This window comes from Stegodyphus dumicola, chromosome 6, assembly GCF_044657685.1.
Source record: "Stegodyphus dumicola isolate Sdum_Otavi_A_Nest chromosome 6, ASM4465768v1".
NCBI classification, from domain to species: Eukaryota; Metazoa; Arthropoda; class Arachnida; order Araneae; family Eresidae; genus Stegodyphus; species Stegodyphus dumicola.
In genome coordinates this window covers 79807677-79823650 of record NC_140773.1, presented here as the reverse complement: position 1 = coordinate 79823650, position 15974 = coordinate 79807677, and the positions used below count along the sequence as shown (strand labels likewise).

The window sequence follows — 15974 nt, the reverse complement described above, 5'->3', positions numbered from 1 at the left end:
ATCTTTTCATCCAAACAATCTTCGCTATGTTAAGTTCCATCAGGATAAGGCTCCAAGCTATACCTCTAAATCTACAGCACTATTTTTTGAAAAATGAGAAATAAAACCGTAATTGAAGCTATTTCCTTCAAATGCATCTCACCTAAGTCCCCTGATGTGTCTCCTATGGGTTTTGAAACTCCTATGGACTGTGCATTTGGACAAGCTCTTTATAAGCGGCATCCCAAAACATTGGATGAACTCTGGAATATGAAGGAGGAGTGAATAAAATCAACCTTCATGTTTTAAGACAAGGACTTTTATCTTGGAAATCAAGATGTAATATGAATGTTAAACAAAAGGGTTATCAGATTGAACATATTAGAAAATAAAATTCTAAGGTTCCTTTACATATAAATCTTTCCAAAATTGATTCAAAAATGTGTGAAGACCCTCTGTACAATCCTGAATGAGTAGCAGTCATGATGTCAAGTGATGTGAATAACGAAGAAAAGTCAGACTTGAAATTCAAACTATAAACATGAAATTTTCTAACAGGTGTGACTAATTATGGACAAGTGACACTGCCGGAAAGCCTGTCAGAAACAATCAATCAGCCTTGTGATTTATTGACATTTTTCTTAAGTAGTGTCCATTCCTACTGTGACGTTTGTTCTTGTGTATCATTAATTATTTTTCTTCTCTCGAGTATTTTTAGAACATTTACGTAACATGAATTTCAGCCTTATTGAAACATCTAAAGGCTAACAATGCGCAGTCTATAACTACTGTCGCTATTCGCAGTTTCACGTTAATGTGAGATCTCACATTAATGTGAGATCTCACTTTGATATTTTAAAGGTATCTGACTCCTTGAGTTATTTATCATTTTTTTACCCATTAATACGTACACAATGTAAACATTTTCTTGAAATATATATTTCTGCAGTCCAGTTGCTTCAGATTTTGTAAAACAAATTATAATCTAAGTCACTGTTCCGAGTTAGTGAAAATTAATCGAGAAGATGTGGTTTTGTGCGGAAGGTGTGCTCCACTAAACTATACAAAGAACTATTTAGCCATTGAAGCAATGAATGCTTCTTGTACATAAGTGCCACTAAACCGTTGAAAACAAGTAAAATAAAATGTTAGTAATTAAATTCTATTTTTATTCTGAACACCATTATCGTAATGTTGGTTTTAGTAAATAACTGTAATCATTTATTAAAAATAATGAAACAAATGTAAGGTAATTTGAATTTAATTACGAAGGGAGTTGATCTATCATAATTAAATTAAGAAAATACCTGCATTTTTTTAAAATTTATAAACTTGGGGCCTGTTGAATAGTATCACTTCGCTACTTAAATATACCTTTATTACCCAATATTTCCACTATCATTTCCCTGTTCATCATCGCACATACAGAACTAATCACATAGTAAGCAGTTATTTATGTGTGTGTATTGCTTGCTCGCGTGTAGCAATTTGTTATTCAATATATAAAATTGCCAATATGACAGTGCTCTGCACACTTGCTGTGCAAGGTAAAAAATCCGATACAAAGGTAAAATGAAGCTAGCGTCTAAGAGAGACTCACTTTTTAAATAAAAAAATAAAACAAGATCGAGATTTCCTAAAAATTATTGTAGATTCTGGCTCTGCTTCGTCCTCCCGTCATCGCTGAGTAATTTGATGGAACTCCAAAATCGTTTGTTCAGACACGCATATAAAACAACCTTAATGAAGTATCATGAAGCGATTATAAAAGCTGGAAGAACACGAAATAAGTACTTCTGTACTTGCCAAACCATGAAAAAAAAAAAAAAAAAAAAAAAAAAAAAGAAAAGAAAGAAAAGAAAAGAAAAAAAAATCAGTTTTGTGATTAACCGGGGGAAAAAAGTATGCTTTAAGTCGAGACCATTTGTTGCGGCTATTCATGGACCGATTTCCTTAATTTGGCTATTAAAAGAATCGGAGCTCAATGGTGTACAGTCTGCTCATTATCTTACTGCATTCAGATGAGAATGATGAAATTTATACATTGCGATATTCATTCACAAGTTACTTTTTTTGGAACATTTTTTAACTGTCCATGTGTGTGGTTCCTACCTTTGTGACTACCTAAAAGGGGTATACAGTTTTTGCTCTTTGAGTCTCCACCTATCGTCGCTTATTACTCGAAACACTATTAAGATGCGATCATTCTTTCCCCCTGATTATTCGTATATATTATTTATTATGTTTAAGATGAGCATTTAAACAGAACCGCTCCAGTATTTTGATTTAGAATTTTTGTGGCCTGTAAGGAAATCGAGTTAAAAATGCTGGATTAATAAATGTTTATGCACGATAGATTGCTTCGTGCATCTTGACTTTTAAGGAATGTTTCTAAGCCACCGTAAGAATACGAAATTTGCTTTCGATCGTTAAATAAATTTTTTTCTTGCTATATAACAGTTTTGAAACTAGTGACTGTAACGTAAGATTTAACTCGCTGTAATGTAATCTTTCTGGATTTGTTTTGCCGATCACATATAGTACGGAATATAAAAGGAAATGATGAAATACTTTCATCAAGCAATAAAGACATAATAATCGGAACGATTAAATATTATTCTAAGTTTTTTTTCATGCTGAAAAGTTCTTTAACGATGGTATATTTGTCTAGGAATAATGGCACTGTAATAATCTTTAATTAATATATTAAGTAACTTGAACTGTTGGATAATGTAAGTAACAATGGTCCTTATATTGTTGCTTTATCTTTCGACTTCACATGCTATCATGAACTAATAACTTAACATGTTGCATTTTTGCTTTTAATTATTCCTTTTTAATAATTTCATTTTAAATTGGCTAATGAGTAAATTCATTTCAATAGAATTCTAACTACCTTTTTTCAAAGGAGATAATATATAATAATTTACTAGAAAATAAATTATTTTATTACTTTGCAGCTTTAGCGCAAGTATTAGGCAATTTATTGCATATAATTACTTTATATATATATATTTTGAAAGTGGTGTTAGTAATAAATTCAGTGCATTGGTTTGAGAGCAATAGTAAACAGTTGGTTCTTTAAAAAAAAGTGTTGCAGTTTGAAAACTTCAATTAATTTATCATTCATGTTTCAATAATAATAATTAAATAAACAAATAAATTAATTTTAAAAATATTAAAAATTCTTTTTTTCAAAATTTGGTTTAATACGTGAAACAAATTTAAGCAAAGCATTGTGATGATTTAAGAAATAGTCTCTCATAAATTATAAAAGTCTGCAGCATAAAATCGTATATTTTAAATGAGCTATTCAAATAGCCGAGTCAAACCGGGCGGATGCTGTGATACCGTTGCATCGTAAGTTAAATTTACGTGGAGAGATGTGTACTTATTTAATAAAGAAAAGACTGTTCAAGACATAGTTGTGCATTAATTTTACTGGATCATTTGTTTTGCAGAAGGTGGTCGACTAGAGAAAGAGGTGAGGTATATGCGGAAGACACTGGGCGAAGGAGTCGGCAGCACAAACCAAATCCTTATCCACACTCCAAAGCAAGAAGGAGCCAACGTTCTGCATCCTGACACTTTGCTCGCTCACCTACAAGTGCTCAAGGCAGCTATCCAAGTTTCCGTGGAGGTCTTTGACATGTGAGCACTCCTCCTTTTTTTTATCCCCCCCTTTTTTTTTCTTTTTTCCAGCTCGCTTCGTATTTGCAGTGACACCGTATTACCTTGCAGGATCAAACTCTGCATCGTATCTTTTGTACGATTCGACGTACATGCCTATTAAGGGATCACGGTAGTCAGTTTCTTTACCCCTTCCGTTAAGTGTAACCAGACCTGTTCTACCTTCTTGCAAACGAAAAATATTCAGGAATAGTTCAAATGCTCTTGAAACGCCTGTTTTAATGTTTGGTAGTATTGTTATTTACAAAGTCAACAGTAATCCGTTGATCTAGTCAACTTTTCAATGAACGTTGTGCCATTAATTTTTTGCCTGGCAAAATAAACAGAGAAGTGGACTGTAATTTTCGTGATTTTAGATTATAAGGTGCAAATTTATTCATTTTCTATGCATTAGTCCCTTTCTTCCAAAATTGTTGCAACTGTTCGAAATTTACAAATTAATTAATAAAGTAAAATTGTTTTAAATGGTACTTTTAAGCTCAGCATGGTGAAACTGTAACGGCCAGGTGGTTGTAGATTGTCCGAGTACTAGATTTTTAGTTATATTTCCATGGAATTTATAAATTTTCAAGAAATCGCTAAATTAATCGCTAAAATTAATCCCTAAAAATCAATTAATTTATTGACTGACTGGTTTTGAATATTTTCTGCGACATTCTGGAATTTTGGTAATTAAACTAGTAGAATTTTATAGGAATCTGCTTTCTAGTAACTTGATTTTCGAGATGTGTTGGGGACTAATTTCTTTTGTCACGAAATGTTTGTGATCGAAGAATATACGCAAAACTATCACATTTCTAAGTAAAGGTAATGATGTGAGGAAAAAATCCGAAATTCTCAATCTTATGCAGAAATTAAAAATGTATCCATCTAATTCAGAAATGAATAACAGCAGTTTATTAACAGTTTAGTAACTTCATGTTTCAGTCTGGCTAAGTAATTAGTTTTTTAACATCCGCTGTGCATATTTTTCGACACCACTGTACATATTTTTCGACAGTATGCTCTTAAATAGTTTGTAATGTATGTGCTTGTTTTTAGATTATAAGATGCAATATAAATGATAAACTATAAAATTGGAAAAATTGTTATGAGCTTCATATTCTCATAGCTTAACATTTTTGGTTTTCAGAACTTCCAATAAAAGCCATCATTTTGGAGATTAACAATTGTACATTTCAAACGTACTAATTTCTATAACATTCTATCTTTTTTGTAAATTTTATATAATCTAAAGAATGACCTAGTTTGTTCAAGTTATGTTATTTAATTGAACCATGTGGATGTCTTTTGTAAATAATTGGATTTTATTTTTTTCAGCCCCTGGAGCTTAAAAGATCTGTGTTATTCTCCAAATTTTCCTCTTTTTGATAAACATTATATAGATATGGTAAGTTTCTTTCTATATTTGATCACATTTTATTTTTAGAAGTTCCTTGGCCTGTTTTCGAGGTTAAATGAATATTTTCCCTTGTTTTCAGCCCTTAGAGAATTTATTTCCCTGTGCCATAATTACCCCTTTAGATTGTTTCTGGGAAGGATCCAAGCTTCTAGGCCCAGAATTTCCTGTTAAAATTCCGTAAGTCAAATTTTTTATTTTTAAGCATATTGATGACCATATATATTATTCCTGTAATTAAAAATTTTGCAGAAAATGCTTGAGGTGCAGTTATTTTTTAATACAGTCAAAAGTCTTTAATCCGGACTCGTCAGGACTTCGGCAATTCCGGATTATCGGTTTTTCCGGATTATAGATCATCAGTTTAAATCTGGTAAGATGGCATGCAGAAATTATAAAATTAAAAATATGGAACCATAATTTAGGAAATAAAGAGCAATTAAGATCTAAAGGGTATCAGAATTTACAAATAAAAGATTAATATTTATTTGTGTATTTTATTAAACATTTCTTTCAATGCGCGCATGTGTAAAGCATACATTACGCATAGTCGAAATTAGAAAATTGTAACCAGAAAACTATTTGGTGTGTATTCGTGATATTTATAATGACAAGGAATTTGATTTAAATCCTATCAAAGACGGAGTACATCGAGATGAAATGCTACATTTAGTAAGGAATTACAAGCCGAACAAAATAAAAGCATCTGCCCTGAAGATAATGATAGCGCTGACAGATCAACTTCTAGTTCATTGCGCGCGGCGACATCTCCCCCTCCGCAGAGCAGCGTGAAATTGATAAACAAATTTCGGAACGGTTAGAGAAACAAAGGATATGCCTTTATCCATTTTTTGCAGCAATTCCACTTTTTGTTTAATATACATCAAAACATGCTTTCACTTTGTAGATCCTTTTGCAGCTCCAGAATTGGAAATTCTTTTTGACATAATCGAAAGTTCAAGCTTACTTTTATAAAATTGCTCTAACAGTCTGCAAAAAATAGTAAGCGGGATCCAATTAGAAGATTAAGGAACAACGTAATCTGCAACATTAAGTGAAATAGATAATTTTAGCTTAGCTTATACCGCCCTTTATACATTAAACGCACATGCGTAAAGGTATTATGCACTTGCGTGAATGCATATGTGCATGCGCAGAAAGTTTGTAGCTTTGAGGTCTGGATTATAGATCATTCCGGATTATGGACGTCCGGACGTTCCGGATAATGGACATCCGGACGTTCCGGATAATGGACGTCCGGAAGACTTTTGACTGTAAAAATTATTAACTAGTCAAAGTAATATCTATTAGAATACACCAACTTTGGCAAGCACTCCTGGCATTCCTAGTAGCATTACTAAAATGCTTGTTTTAGTATCTGCCATAGACAAACTCTTGTGCCAGTTTCTATTGCTCGAAGTCTTTAAAGAAGTCAACCCTATGGAACCACTTTTATGACAAAGAATAAAAGAATTCGAAAATACAGGAATTTGTTTCTAATCAAAGACTACCAAGTTTACATTGTTGAAATGCCCATTTTTTGAAATGTGACACTGTACTGAATGATTGAAAGGTGCTTTAAACTCCATTTGCATTGCATGCAATCATTAGCTTCCAATTATAAAATCTTTTATAAGCTACATTCCATGCGAAAACTTATTGTAGCAAGTATTGCATCATTATTACTACAATAGCCTCATATGTACTATGAATTTGTTCTTACCAATCTGTTCAAACATTAATGCTGGAGAAGTTCAAATTTGTACCTTGAAATTCAAATTTGTAATTGCAGGGTGGCGTCTATTGACTGCAAGGTAAAATGCTGGTGTTGTCACCTGCTATCAACTATCTACAGAGTATGTGAATGTATTCTAACAGCCAAATTCAAATATTGCTCATTTTATGAATGTGATATATCTCTTCTGCAAACTTTTTTAACAGTATTTTTGGATTTTACATCATGAATCAAAAGATTTGAAAAGAGCAATTCAGTATTTTATTGCATCTGTAATTGCAGTACGATTATTATTTGCCATACAATTATCAAGTTCATTTTGATAAGCGTACTGCAAAAGCTTCCGTGATTGTAGACATAATTGAAATGCTGTTAATTTAACTTCGTGAGGGTCACCATTTTCTCCCCTTCTATAATATAAAATATATATGTATTCTTTTTGGAGTGCCAATTACTAGAAGTTTTGGAGAGCCAGAGTTACTAGAAGATTGTTTTTGAATATTATGTTAGAGCTCCCCTTGCCTCCCAGAGAAGAAGTAGTCATGGAATTTTCCATTTCTTTTTTTTCTTTTTTTTCTTTTTTTTATTTGACGTACATTATACCAGGAGCATATGATAATCACACTGAACTAGCATAACTAATTTCAAGTTTTATAGCTATATGCCTGTTAGGTGAAGACTGTGAGAAGAGAGAACAGTGAAAGTTAGCAAGCGACTAAATGGATTTTAATTTTTCTTCCTGAATGACTTTTATCGAATTAAGTTGTTGGATATTAAAAATGTCAGCTGAATATGAGATTGGATAAAAGTTTGACATCTCTACCTACTACTACAATATTTCATATATTATCTACAAATAAAAGCCAAATGATCAAGAAGAAATATGCTGTAGTTAGAAATCTGTGATTAATGATTACATGGTATTTCTAAGCTGAAGTAAACTGATGAAAGATAAAACTAGATGGAACTTTAAAAAGATAACAATGCAGTTAAAAATGAGACCAAAATCTAAAATTAAATCAAAATTTTTATTTTACATGTATGTAATATTTAAATAAAGATAATAAACGTTTAAAAATGATTAAAAGTGTAATGCTTGCACATATGTATGATATGTAAATTAAGCAACAATTTTAAAGATAAATAATAATAAGAACTGTACTTTTGTTGAAATAAAAACCAGCCCATAAGTTATACCAGTGTTTTCCTTTCTTATGTATAATTATTTGTCAAATTCTCCCTTCCCCTGAGGTCTAATGAAAGGTCTAAGGCTTTACAATTCATATAAAATTAAAAGAGAAAGGAAGAAATATAGTACAAACAATTCATCGAAAATTTTATCATGATTTATTATTTTTTTTAAATGCAGCCAATCGTTTATGGGTTTTATATTTGTCGAGAAAATATGTAGCCAGATATGTAGTGTAGAGGGTGGTTGATAAAATATGTAGCCATAAAAAATGTATGCATTTAAAGTTTTTAAATGAATATCTTTTTCACTGAAAAGCAATCTGCAGTTGTGATATGGAAGATAAATGAAAGTGTCATGAATTGGCTATAACTTCCTATTTTGTTAGGGTAGTATTTTGATTTCATATCGAAATATGTGCAACCTTTTTCAGATGTTAAAATCACGATTATTTAATTGCAAAATTTGGATATAAAGTAGCTGTGTGTCACAGTTATGTATATCAAATATCATGTAGCACGTTTTTTCCCGTACCAGCAAATGTTAGGTATCAGCAAGGTGTTAGCACAGAAAATTTATCCACTTATAATATTCAGAGCATTGAGGATGCCGAGTACTTTTTTTAAGTGGAAGAAGTCCGTTTTTTTTTTTTTTTAAGAGTTAAAAAAGAAAAATAATTTCGTACATTTGTTCCGACGCTGTGAGGCAGCATGTAAATAAAACCGTGACCGCGGACTTTATTCTTAGTTCGAAAGAAAATAATAAGGCCTTACTATCCATTTGGCAGGCAGCAGCTTGGTTTCTTTGCGCGTTTCCCCTTTTTATTATTATTTTATTATAATTCTTCCCAGCCTCTCCTTGTCGAGCTTTGAAAAGAAGCCGGGGTCTCGGGCCAGACCTCCCAAGTGGCTGAAGGTTTCTTATTCTTAGAACGCAAAGGTAGCCCGTCTTTTACTACTTACTTCTTACAGTTTCTCAGCCTGGTTCGATTTTTATTTTTATTTATTTTTAAAATTTTATTTTAGCTACCTTAATTTCTAATTTATTTGATGTTCTTTGTTGTAGTGCTCTTGAACTTGCTTTTTTATAGCAAGAATGGTATTTTTTTAGTACATTAGTCAATCGGTTTTACATCGCAGAACCAAAAATAGCATTTGTTAGTTTTTGAGATAGAGTCATGAATCGTATTCTTATTTCTGTAATTTTGTTTTTGTCGCTATGTTGGTATAACATCTGGTGCATATGTTGGTATGGAGCTTTTCTAATTCGATATTACAATTGCCGTCATTTCTTGCGTAATGAATTCTCTGTTCTGTAAAATCAGCCCATCTAGTTTATAAATCATCATTTTAACACTTTACATTTACATTACTACATACCAGGTTGTTCAAAAAGTTCTCGGAACGGAAATGAAGAAACCAATTTTTATTTGTAAAAATGACTTTATTTTTCAACGTTGTTTCCCTCAACTTCAATACGGTCATCCCAACGGTCTTCTATTTTATGGATCCCTTGACTGTAGTGGTTTTTCGGCAGCTCTACAAAATATCCCTCCACGGCAGCTATTACCTCTTCGTTTGAAGAAAATCGTTTTCTACGGAGATATTGTTTGAGGCGTGGGAAGAGCCAGAAGTCGGAGGAAGCTAAATCTGGCGAATAGGCGAAATGTTGCAACAATTCGTACTTCAATTCAGTTATTTTAGCAATGGTTTTTTTTGAGCTGTGTGCTCATCTGCGTTATCTTGGTGGAAAATGATTTTCTTCTTCTGTAATCCGGGTCTTCTTTCACGAATTTTTTCGTCTAATTGATTCAAAAGGTTACAATAATAATCCGAATTAATTGTTTTGCCAGTTTGAAGGTAATCTATAAACGAAATTCCTTTCGCATCCCAAAAAACTGATGCTAACACCTTCTTGGCTGATTTTTGCACACGAACTCGCTTCGGCGCCGAAGAGTCGGGTTCACATCACTCCTTAGCCTCCTGTTTAGATTCAGGATCATGATAGTAGACCAAAGTCTCATCCATTGTGATAAATCGACGGATAAAGTCGCTTTTCTTCTTCTTAAAACGCTCCAAATTTTGCTGGCAAAGTCGCATCCGAATGTGTTTTTGCTCCATCGTTAGAGGATGCGGCACCCATTCTGCACAGTTTTTTGAAACCCAAATAAACACTCAAAATATTGCTCACTGTGCCTAATGAAATGCCTAAAGCCTCTGTTAAATCTCTTTCAGTCAATCGACGGTCTTCCAATACCATATCTTGTATTTTTCCGATGATTTCCGGTGTTGATGCAGTTTTTGGACGTTCCTCTCGCGGGTCGTCTTCTAGGCTGGTAGGACCACTTTTGAATAAACTAACCCACTTGCAAACCTTTTTTTTTTTGAAGGAGCAGATTCACCCAACACGTTCACCATTTCAGTATGAATTTCTATTGCCTTTAAACCTTTCCTTACAAAGAATTTCATAACTGCACGTTGCTCAATTTTACCCATACCTGAAAAAAGGCACAGCACGTTAGATATAAAGGGCGGTTAAACAATGAATAAATTAACAGATCGAAATGAAACTTTTGACGTGTTCCTAAGAACAAATATGAAAATGGCGTCGAAGTTTTAGGTCTAATATTGAGGAATAGATGGCGCTCCGCGAACTTATTGAACAACATTGTACATTTATTAATGAATTTTGTAATTAGCCGCTTGAAAAAATAGTTCATGTTGGGAAAGTAGGTTACCCTACGTCTTCCATAAATGATTTTTTTCTATGTAACTGGTACACAGAAAATGCATAATAATTTATCACTGAGTATTATGCGGTTATAGTACTTTCAGTACTATGCAGAAATTGTGGTTATAAATAATTACTTACTACAAGCGTACTCGTGAAATCAATCGATTGGATTCTAAAAATGATTTCCTAAATACCTCATCTTTTTTGTTGGAATCGTGCCTTTGATAACAGTTATGTGTACATTCCAGAGAGGCAAGAACTTCAAAATAACACTATGTCAAAATTTTTATTAAGAGCAGACTGGCAGGTGCTAACTAGAACTTGATCAAAATTGAGCAAAATCCACACTTATGCAAGATCGATGTAATAAGGAGTAAGGGTTAAGGCATATTTGTTACCTGCAGAGGCATACGATCGTTGTGGGACAAAATTGACAGTCTTGCGTAGAATCGACATCTGCATAAGATCGATCCCGGCATAGAAAGGATACGGCGTAGAGTCGATACAGTCATACTTTATGCTTTGGTACAACGTAGACAGAGCTTATAATTAGCAGTGGTGCATAATCAAACGGACAAAGAAATGTGACTGAATTATATTTTAGGTTACCTACTTGAGCTCGACACTGGCATAGGATCGAAACTGCCATGTCGATTGTGTTACAATTGAGAGGCTGTTGATCCTATGCGGTGTCGATCCTCCAATTATTATACTGTTTTATGCCTTTGACTTATAGCCATCATTGAAATGAGATCTGAGAGCAGTAGATTTTACACTGTTGTATTTCGTCTAGCTTGTATGACCTCATACATGCATTATACGCCGAGTGTATAAAAGCGCTTGCTCCTAATTGTTATTCTTGTAATTTGGCGTCAGATTAATTCATTATCTTCTGTTACATAGAATTAATTGGCAGGTGTAAGATATTGTTTATGGCAGGAGGTCAGTGTACTATTCAGGACCCGATTAAGACCTTCAGAAGCCCCTACATTTATTATTATTATTATTAATTCCTTCTCTCTCTCGATTTTGGTTTAGCTGCAAGATGCATTCCGGGGTAAAATCGGTAGCGGGAAATTTTTGGTGCTGCCTTTCCTTGATACGCCTAAGCACATACTCATATTGTTTTATGATTATTCCGCCCCTTATACTAGTTAACTCAAGAAACTCTGCTTAATCAGAAAAGTAACGTTTTGATTTTTAAAACATTTAAAAGGTTCGAAATTTCAACTTTTCTGGTAGTTTTGATTTATAGTTAGATCCCAGTCTTTCCTTCCCTAGCATCAGAAAAATACTTAGGACTTTGGAAACATTTCTGCTGCTACTTTATGTCACTATGAATGTATTAGTCTCTTCCTTGGTAATTGTTACAAAGTGTAAAACCTAATCTTAGTCCTCAGTGTTCCATTTTGGCAAAAATACCATGTTTGACTTAACTTCCGAATTTAATCATTCCTTAACTGCATTAGAAACTGAGCAATTTAAAAGCAACAAATATATTTCCTAGCAGTTTAGATCTTTAGTTTATGTTTTTAACGATATACGTATTAACTAATATGAATTAAACCACATGCAACATTATTGTAATTATTAAAAGATGTTTCTTAACTCCATATAATTTGCACTTGGTATAGAACCATTTGTTGTTTAATTGTCGGCTCAGTTACTGCTTAAGAAGTTAATCCTAACCAGAAATTACACATTTCGTGTACTTTTATAGGCTTTATATTACTGTAAATTGTATTTCAAAATATCTTCATTTATAATAAATCACTGAAACTAACATTAAAATAGATCAATTTCAAAATTAAAGCGTTCTGTATTTAGATATGCTTTGTAGGTGCATTAATAAATGCGCATTGCACAAAATTGCATTTATCTGCTATACTTAAGCAGCTTTACAAAATTACTTTTTAATCATTCCTGTCAATGTGCAATCTCCAAGAAAAGAAGCGAGAGCGGAACAAGAAAAGGGCGCGCAAAATGTCTTTAATCATGCAAATGCACAACGTCACCGCGCAACACCTTTTTAACACCCCACCGACATTTTGATAAATGATAAATAAGGTGAAAGCGCACGTTGTCTTTTAATTATTTGACCATTTTTTGAGGTCTGGTTAGAGAGTTTTGATTACGCGCGGAACTGGTTTGTCTTAAATAACGGGTAAAATATTTTTGTTGGTTGTCACGATTCTCGTGTTTTTTTTTTTTTTTTTTTTTTTTTTTTTTTTTAAGATGGGATTTAATCGTGTTTTCTTCCGGGCGAAGAATTAAATTGACAAACCTCGAATGTCGAATTTATTTTTTTTCTCCCCTTTTTTACTTGTGATCGCTGTCGTACGGGAGTTGGAAGAAGTTTACTAGCCAAGAATTGCGTTTATGAATCTACTGAAGTAAATTAAGTCGAATTTTAAAGAAGGCTAATGCTATTATCAAAGCTTTAGAAAAAGTCGACGCCTTTACATTTCTTCTTTGTGTCCTTTGAAGTATTATTATTATTATTTATTAAATAATTGGGACATTTGTATGAGAAAAGAGAAATTTTGTTACATTATGAAATCTAAACGTATATAGTTTACGTATAATAAAAAGTGTGTTTTCGATTTGAAAAGTGGCTGCCATCGTCATCTTGTAGAGTCATGTTTTTTTGAAGCAGGAGACGTGAAAAATGTGCATTGCCTTCGTCGGACTCGAACCCTGGACCTCTCGAATTCGCGTCGAATATGCTTTCAGTAACACCATTAAGGCATGCGGCAGAAGACAGAAAATGCTTTATATGAGGCTTTGTTAAAGAGAAAATGCTTTATATACTCCCCCCTTTTAAAGGGTGATTGGGGATGAGGGGACCCAATCGCCAAACATTGGTGACGAATTATCGTCCACCCCTTATAGTTCGGGCGGTACTTGTAGAGTCATTAGACTATTTTAAAGCAGGAGACATTGAAAAATGTGCAATGCCATCGCCGGGACTCGAACCCTAGATCTCTCGAATATGCGTCGAGTATGCTTCCAGTTGCACCACGAAGGCACGCGGAAAGTAGAGAAAAAGTACCTTATAGCTTAATGCCATTAATTACTATTTTTGCACATAGGAATATATTAAAATGTAACTGTACAAGTATAAAACTCTGAAAGGTCTTGGAAATTCAGCGAAGAGGGAAAGATGTGAGGTTTGAGAAATAAGTGAAAGGGACCATGTTACCTGGTTGGGGCACACGTAAATTTTTTTATGCTAATAATAGAGTCTATGGTAATCATATTGGTATATTTTGAAATTTATGATGTCTATACGAAAATTTTCATATGAAAACGTTTTTTCCAGTTAAGTTAGATGCGACTAATTTGTCACGTGAATCAATTTATTTATATCGTTACGGTATTTATGAGGGCATTAGTTTTAGTGAAACGCTACGGAAACTATATCTGTCCTTATTTTGCATCTTTACAAATTCCCAAATTCAGGGTTATTTGTAATTGCTAATACAGCAAACATCTGTGCGTCGCTGGTAGGATTTATTTGGACATACTCTGGAAAATTTATCAGCACTACAGATGAAGGAAAACGGTGATGATATTTTAACAAGATAGCTCACTTATCGCTAACAACCGTAAAGATTCTTATCGAGATCCTTTGAGAAAATACTCCTGCTTTTAAAATTTCCTACAAAGATAGAGATCATGTGCGGAATTTTCTCAATCGAATTTGCAACTGGGGGATAGGACACTCAGGACGAAGATATGTCATGTAAATGCGATGAGTAATAACAGTCTTCGGATTTAACCACATGTGACTTTTCCTTTTTGGGATTTATGATGTTTTGTTAAAGATATTGTTTTTGTGCCTCGTCTTTCTGTTAATTTCGTGGAGCTTCGCAATCATACTATGGCTGTGATCGTTACATATACACATTGGCATAGGTTGAGGCGCAGTGGTTTATGGCATAGATGCTTTCACAATTATAAAGGTGGGCACACTGAGTATTGTGAAATATATGGAAAAAGCTTGGTAATTTTGCTTTCCTTTCAGAGTAAGAAATATAATATCGGTTGTGTAGTTTATTTTTTAAGAATTTTTAAAACATTTCACAAAATGATGAATTATCTGATTTACTAGTTTAAGTGAATTTTCGCTTGCTATATTCTTCTCTCAATGTTTGTTAGTATTAAGAAATTAAAAATATTTTTTGTACATTTAAATTTCTCTTCACCAGATTGCTGTCGAAATGCTTGCTAATTTAGAACAGCATGTTTCTTACCCATCACTTGATCACTGCTCGTGGTCTGCCTCGCGACATCCATCTTAAAATAGACGTCTGTTGTCCGATGTAACGCTTGTCTGCTCTTCAATGATAGGTTCTAAAAGCGATAGAGCGTAGCTTTAAATTTGTTCTGGTCAACGGCCAGCTGGTTTGATTTCCTGTGTGGTAGAATAAAAAAGAACACTTTCAACCCTTCTCGTTTCCTTCTTCGTGTCAAAATGGCCCTATCGATTAGATTTTCGAACACCGGCAAAATACTTCAGCCAGAGATCGATTCTGAGCTTTATAGACTGTAGTTTTGTGTGGCTAATAAACATCCACCAGTATTTGAGAGGATGAGACTGCGAAGTATTGATAGTTTATCTGATTTCTTAGTCAGAATGAGCCGGCTGCGTAATGTTCTTATGCTTTTGGTCAATTGGAGAGGTAATTTTCCGTTAGAAATTAATCTACGGCAGTATCTCTTTCAAAGGAAATAATCATAGAATGTTCTGCTATAATAAATGATATGCCCTAACCTAATAAATGATATGTAGCGTGTTATTATGGAATCGTAGCATTTTTATTCAACATAATCTTGCGTTATTGGAAAACTGTGGGAATCTTGGTTCTAATTTTACTTGAGGAAAATACAGAAAGGAAAAAAAAAAAAAAAAAAAAAAAAAAACCTGTTGTTTTTCTCCACCAAAATAAATAAATAATTGTGGAGAAAAACAGTAAGTAAATGTGGAACGTAGTTTTCTCTTTTAATTTTTTTTTCATATGGTAGACTAGGTAACCTTATATATATATATATATTATATTGTACTCATTATCTGTAAATTTTAAAAATTCTTTAAATTTTTCTTCTGCCTTAAAAATACCTGTGTGTTTTAATTATATTCATATGCATACAAGTTGAAGGAAGAAAATACTTTTGATCATGTCAGATAATTGAGGAATAGTTTGAGCATAGTGCCCCAGGTCTTCTTAATCATTTCCTCCCCATTT

The 15974-nt window shown here is 33.2% G+C and overlaps 1 protein-coding gene across 1 annotated transcript in view; it reads left to right on the top strand.

Annotated features, from left to right (window-relative positions):
• Positions 1-15974, top strand: part of ptc (protein patched) — a 106655-nt gene that overhangs the window by 23766 nt on the left and 66915 nt on the right. The window contains exons 3-5 of the mRNA XM_035363184.2: positions 3441-3630; positions 4990-5059; positions 5151-5248. Of these exons, the coding sequence (XP_035219075.1) occupies positions 3441-3630; positions 4990-5059; positions 5151-5248 (358 nt within the window). The remainder of the gene's footprint in view (positions 1-3440; positions 3631-4989; positions 5060-5150; positions 5249-15974) is intronic.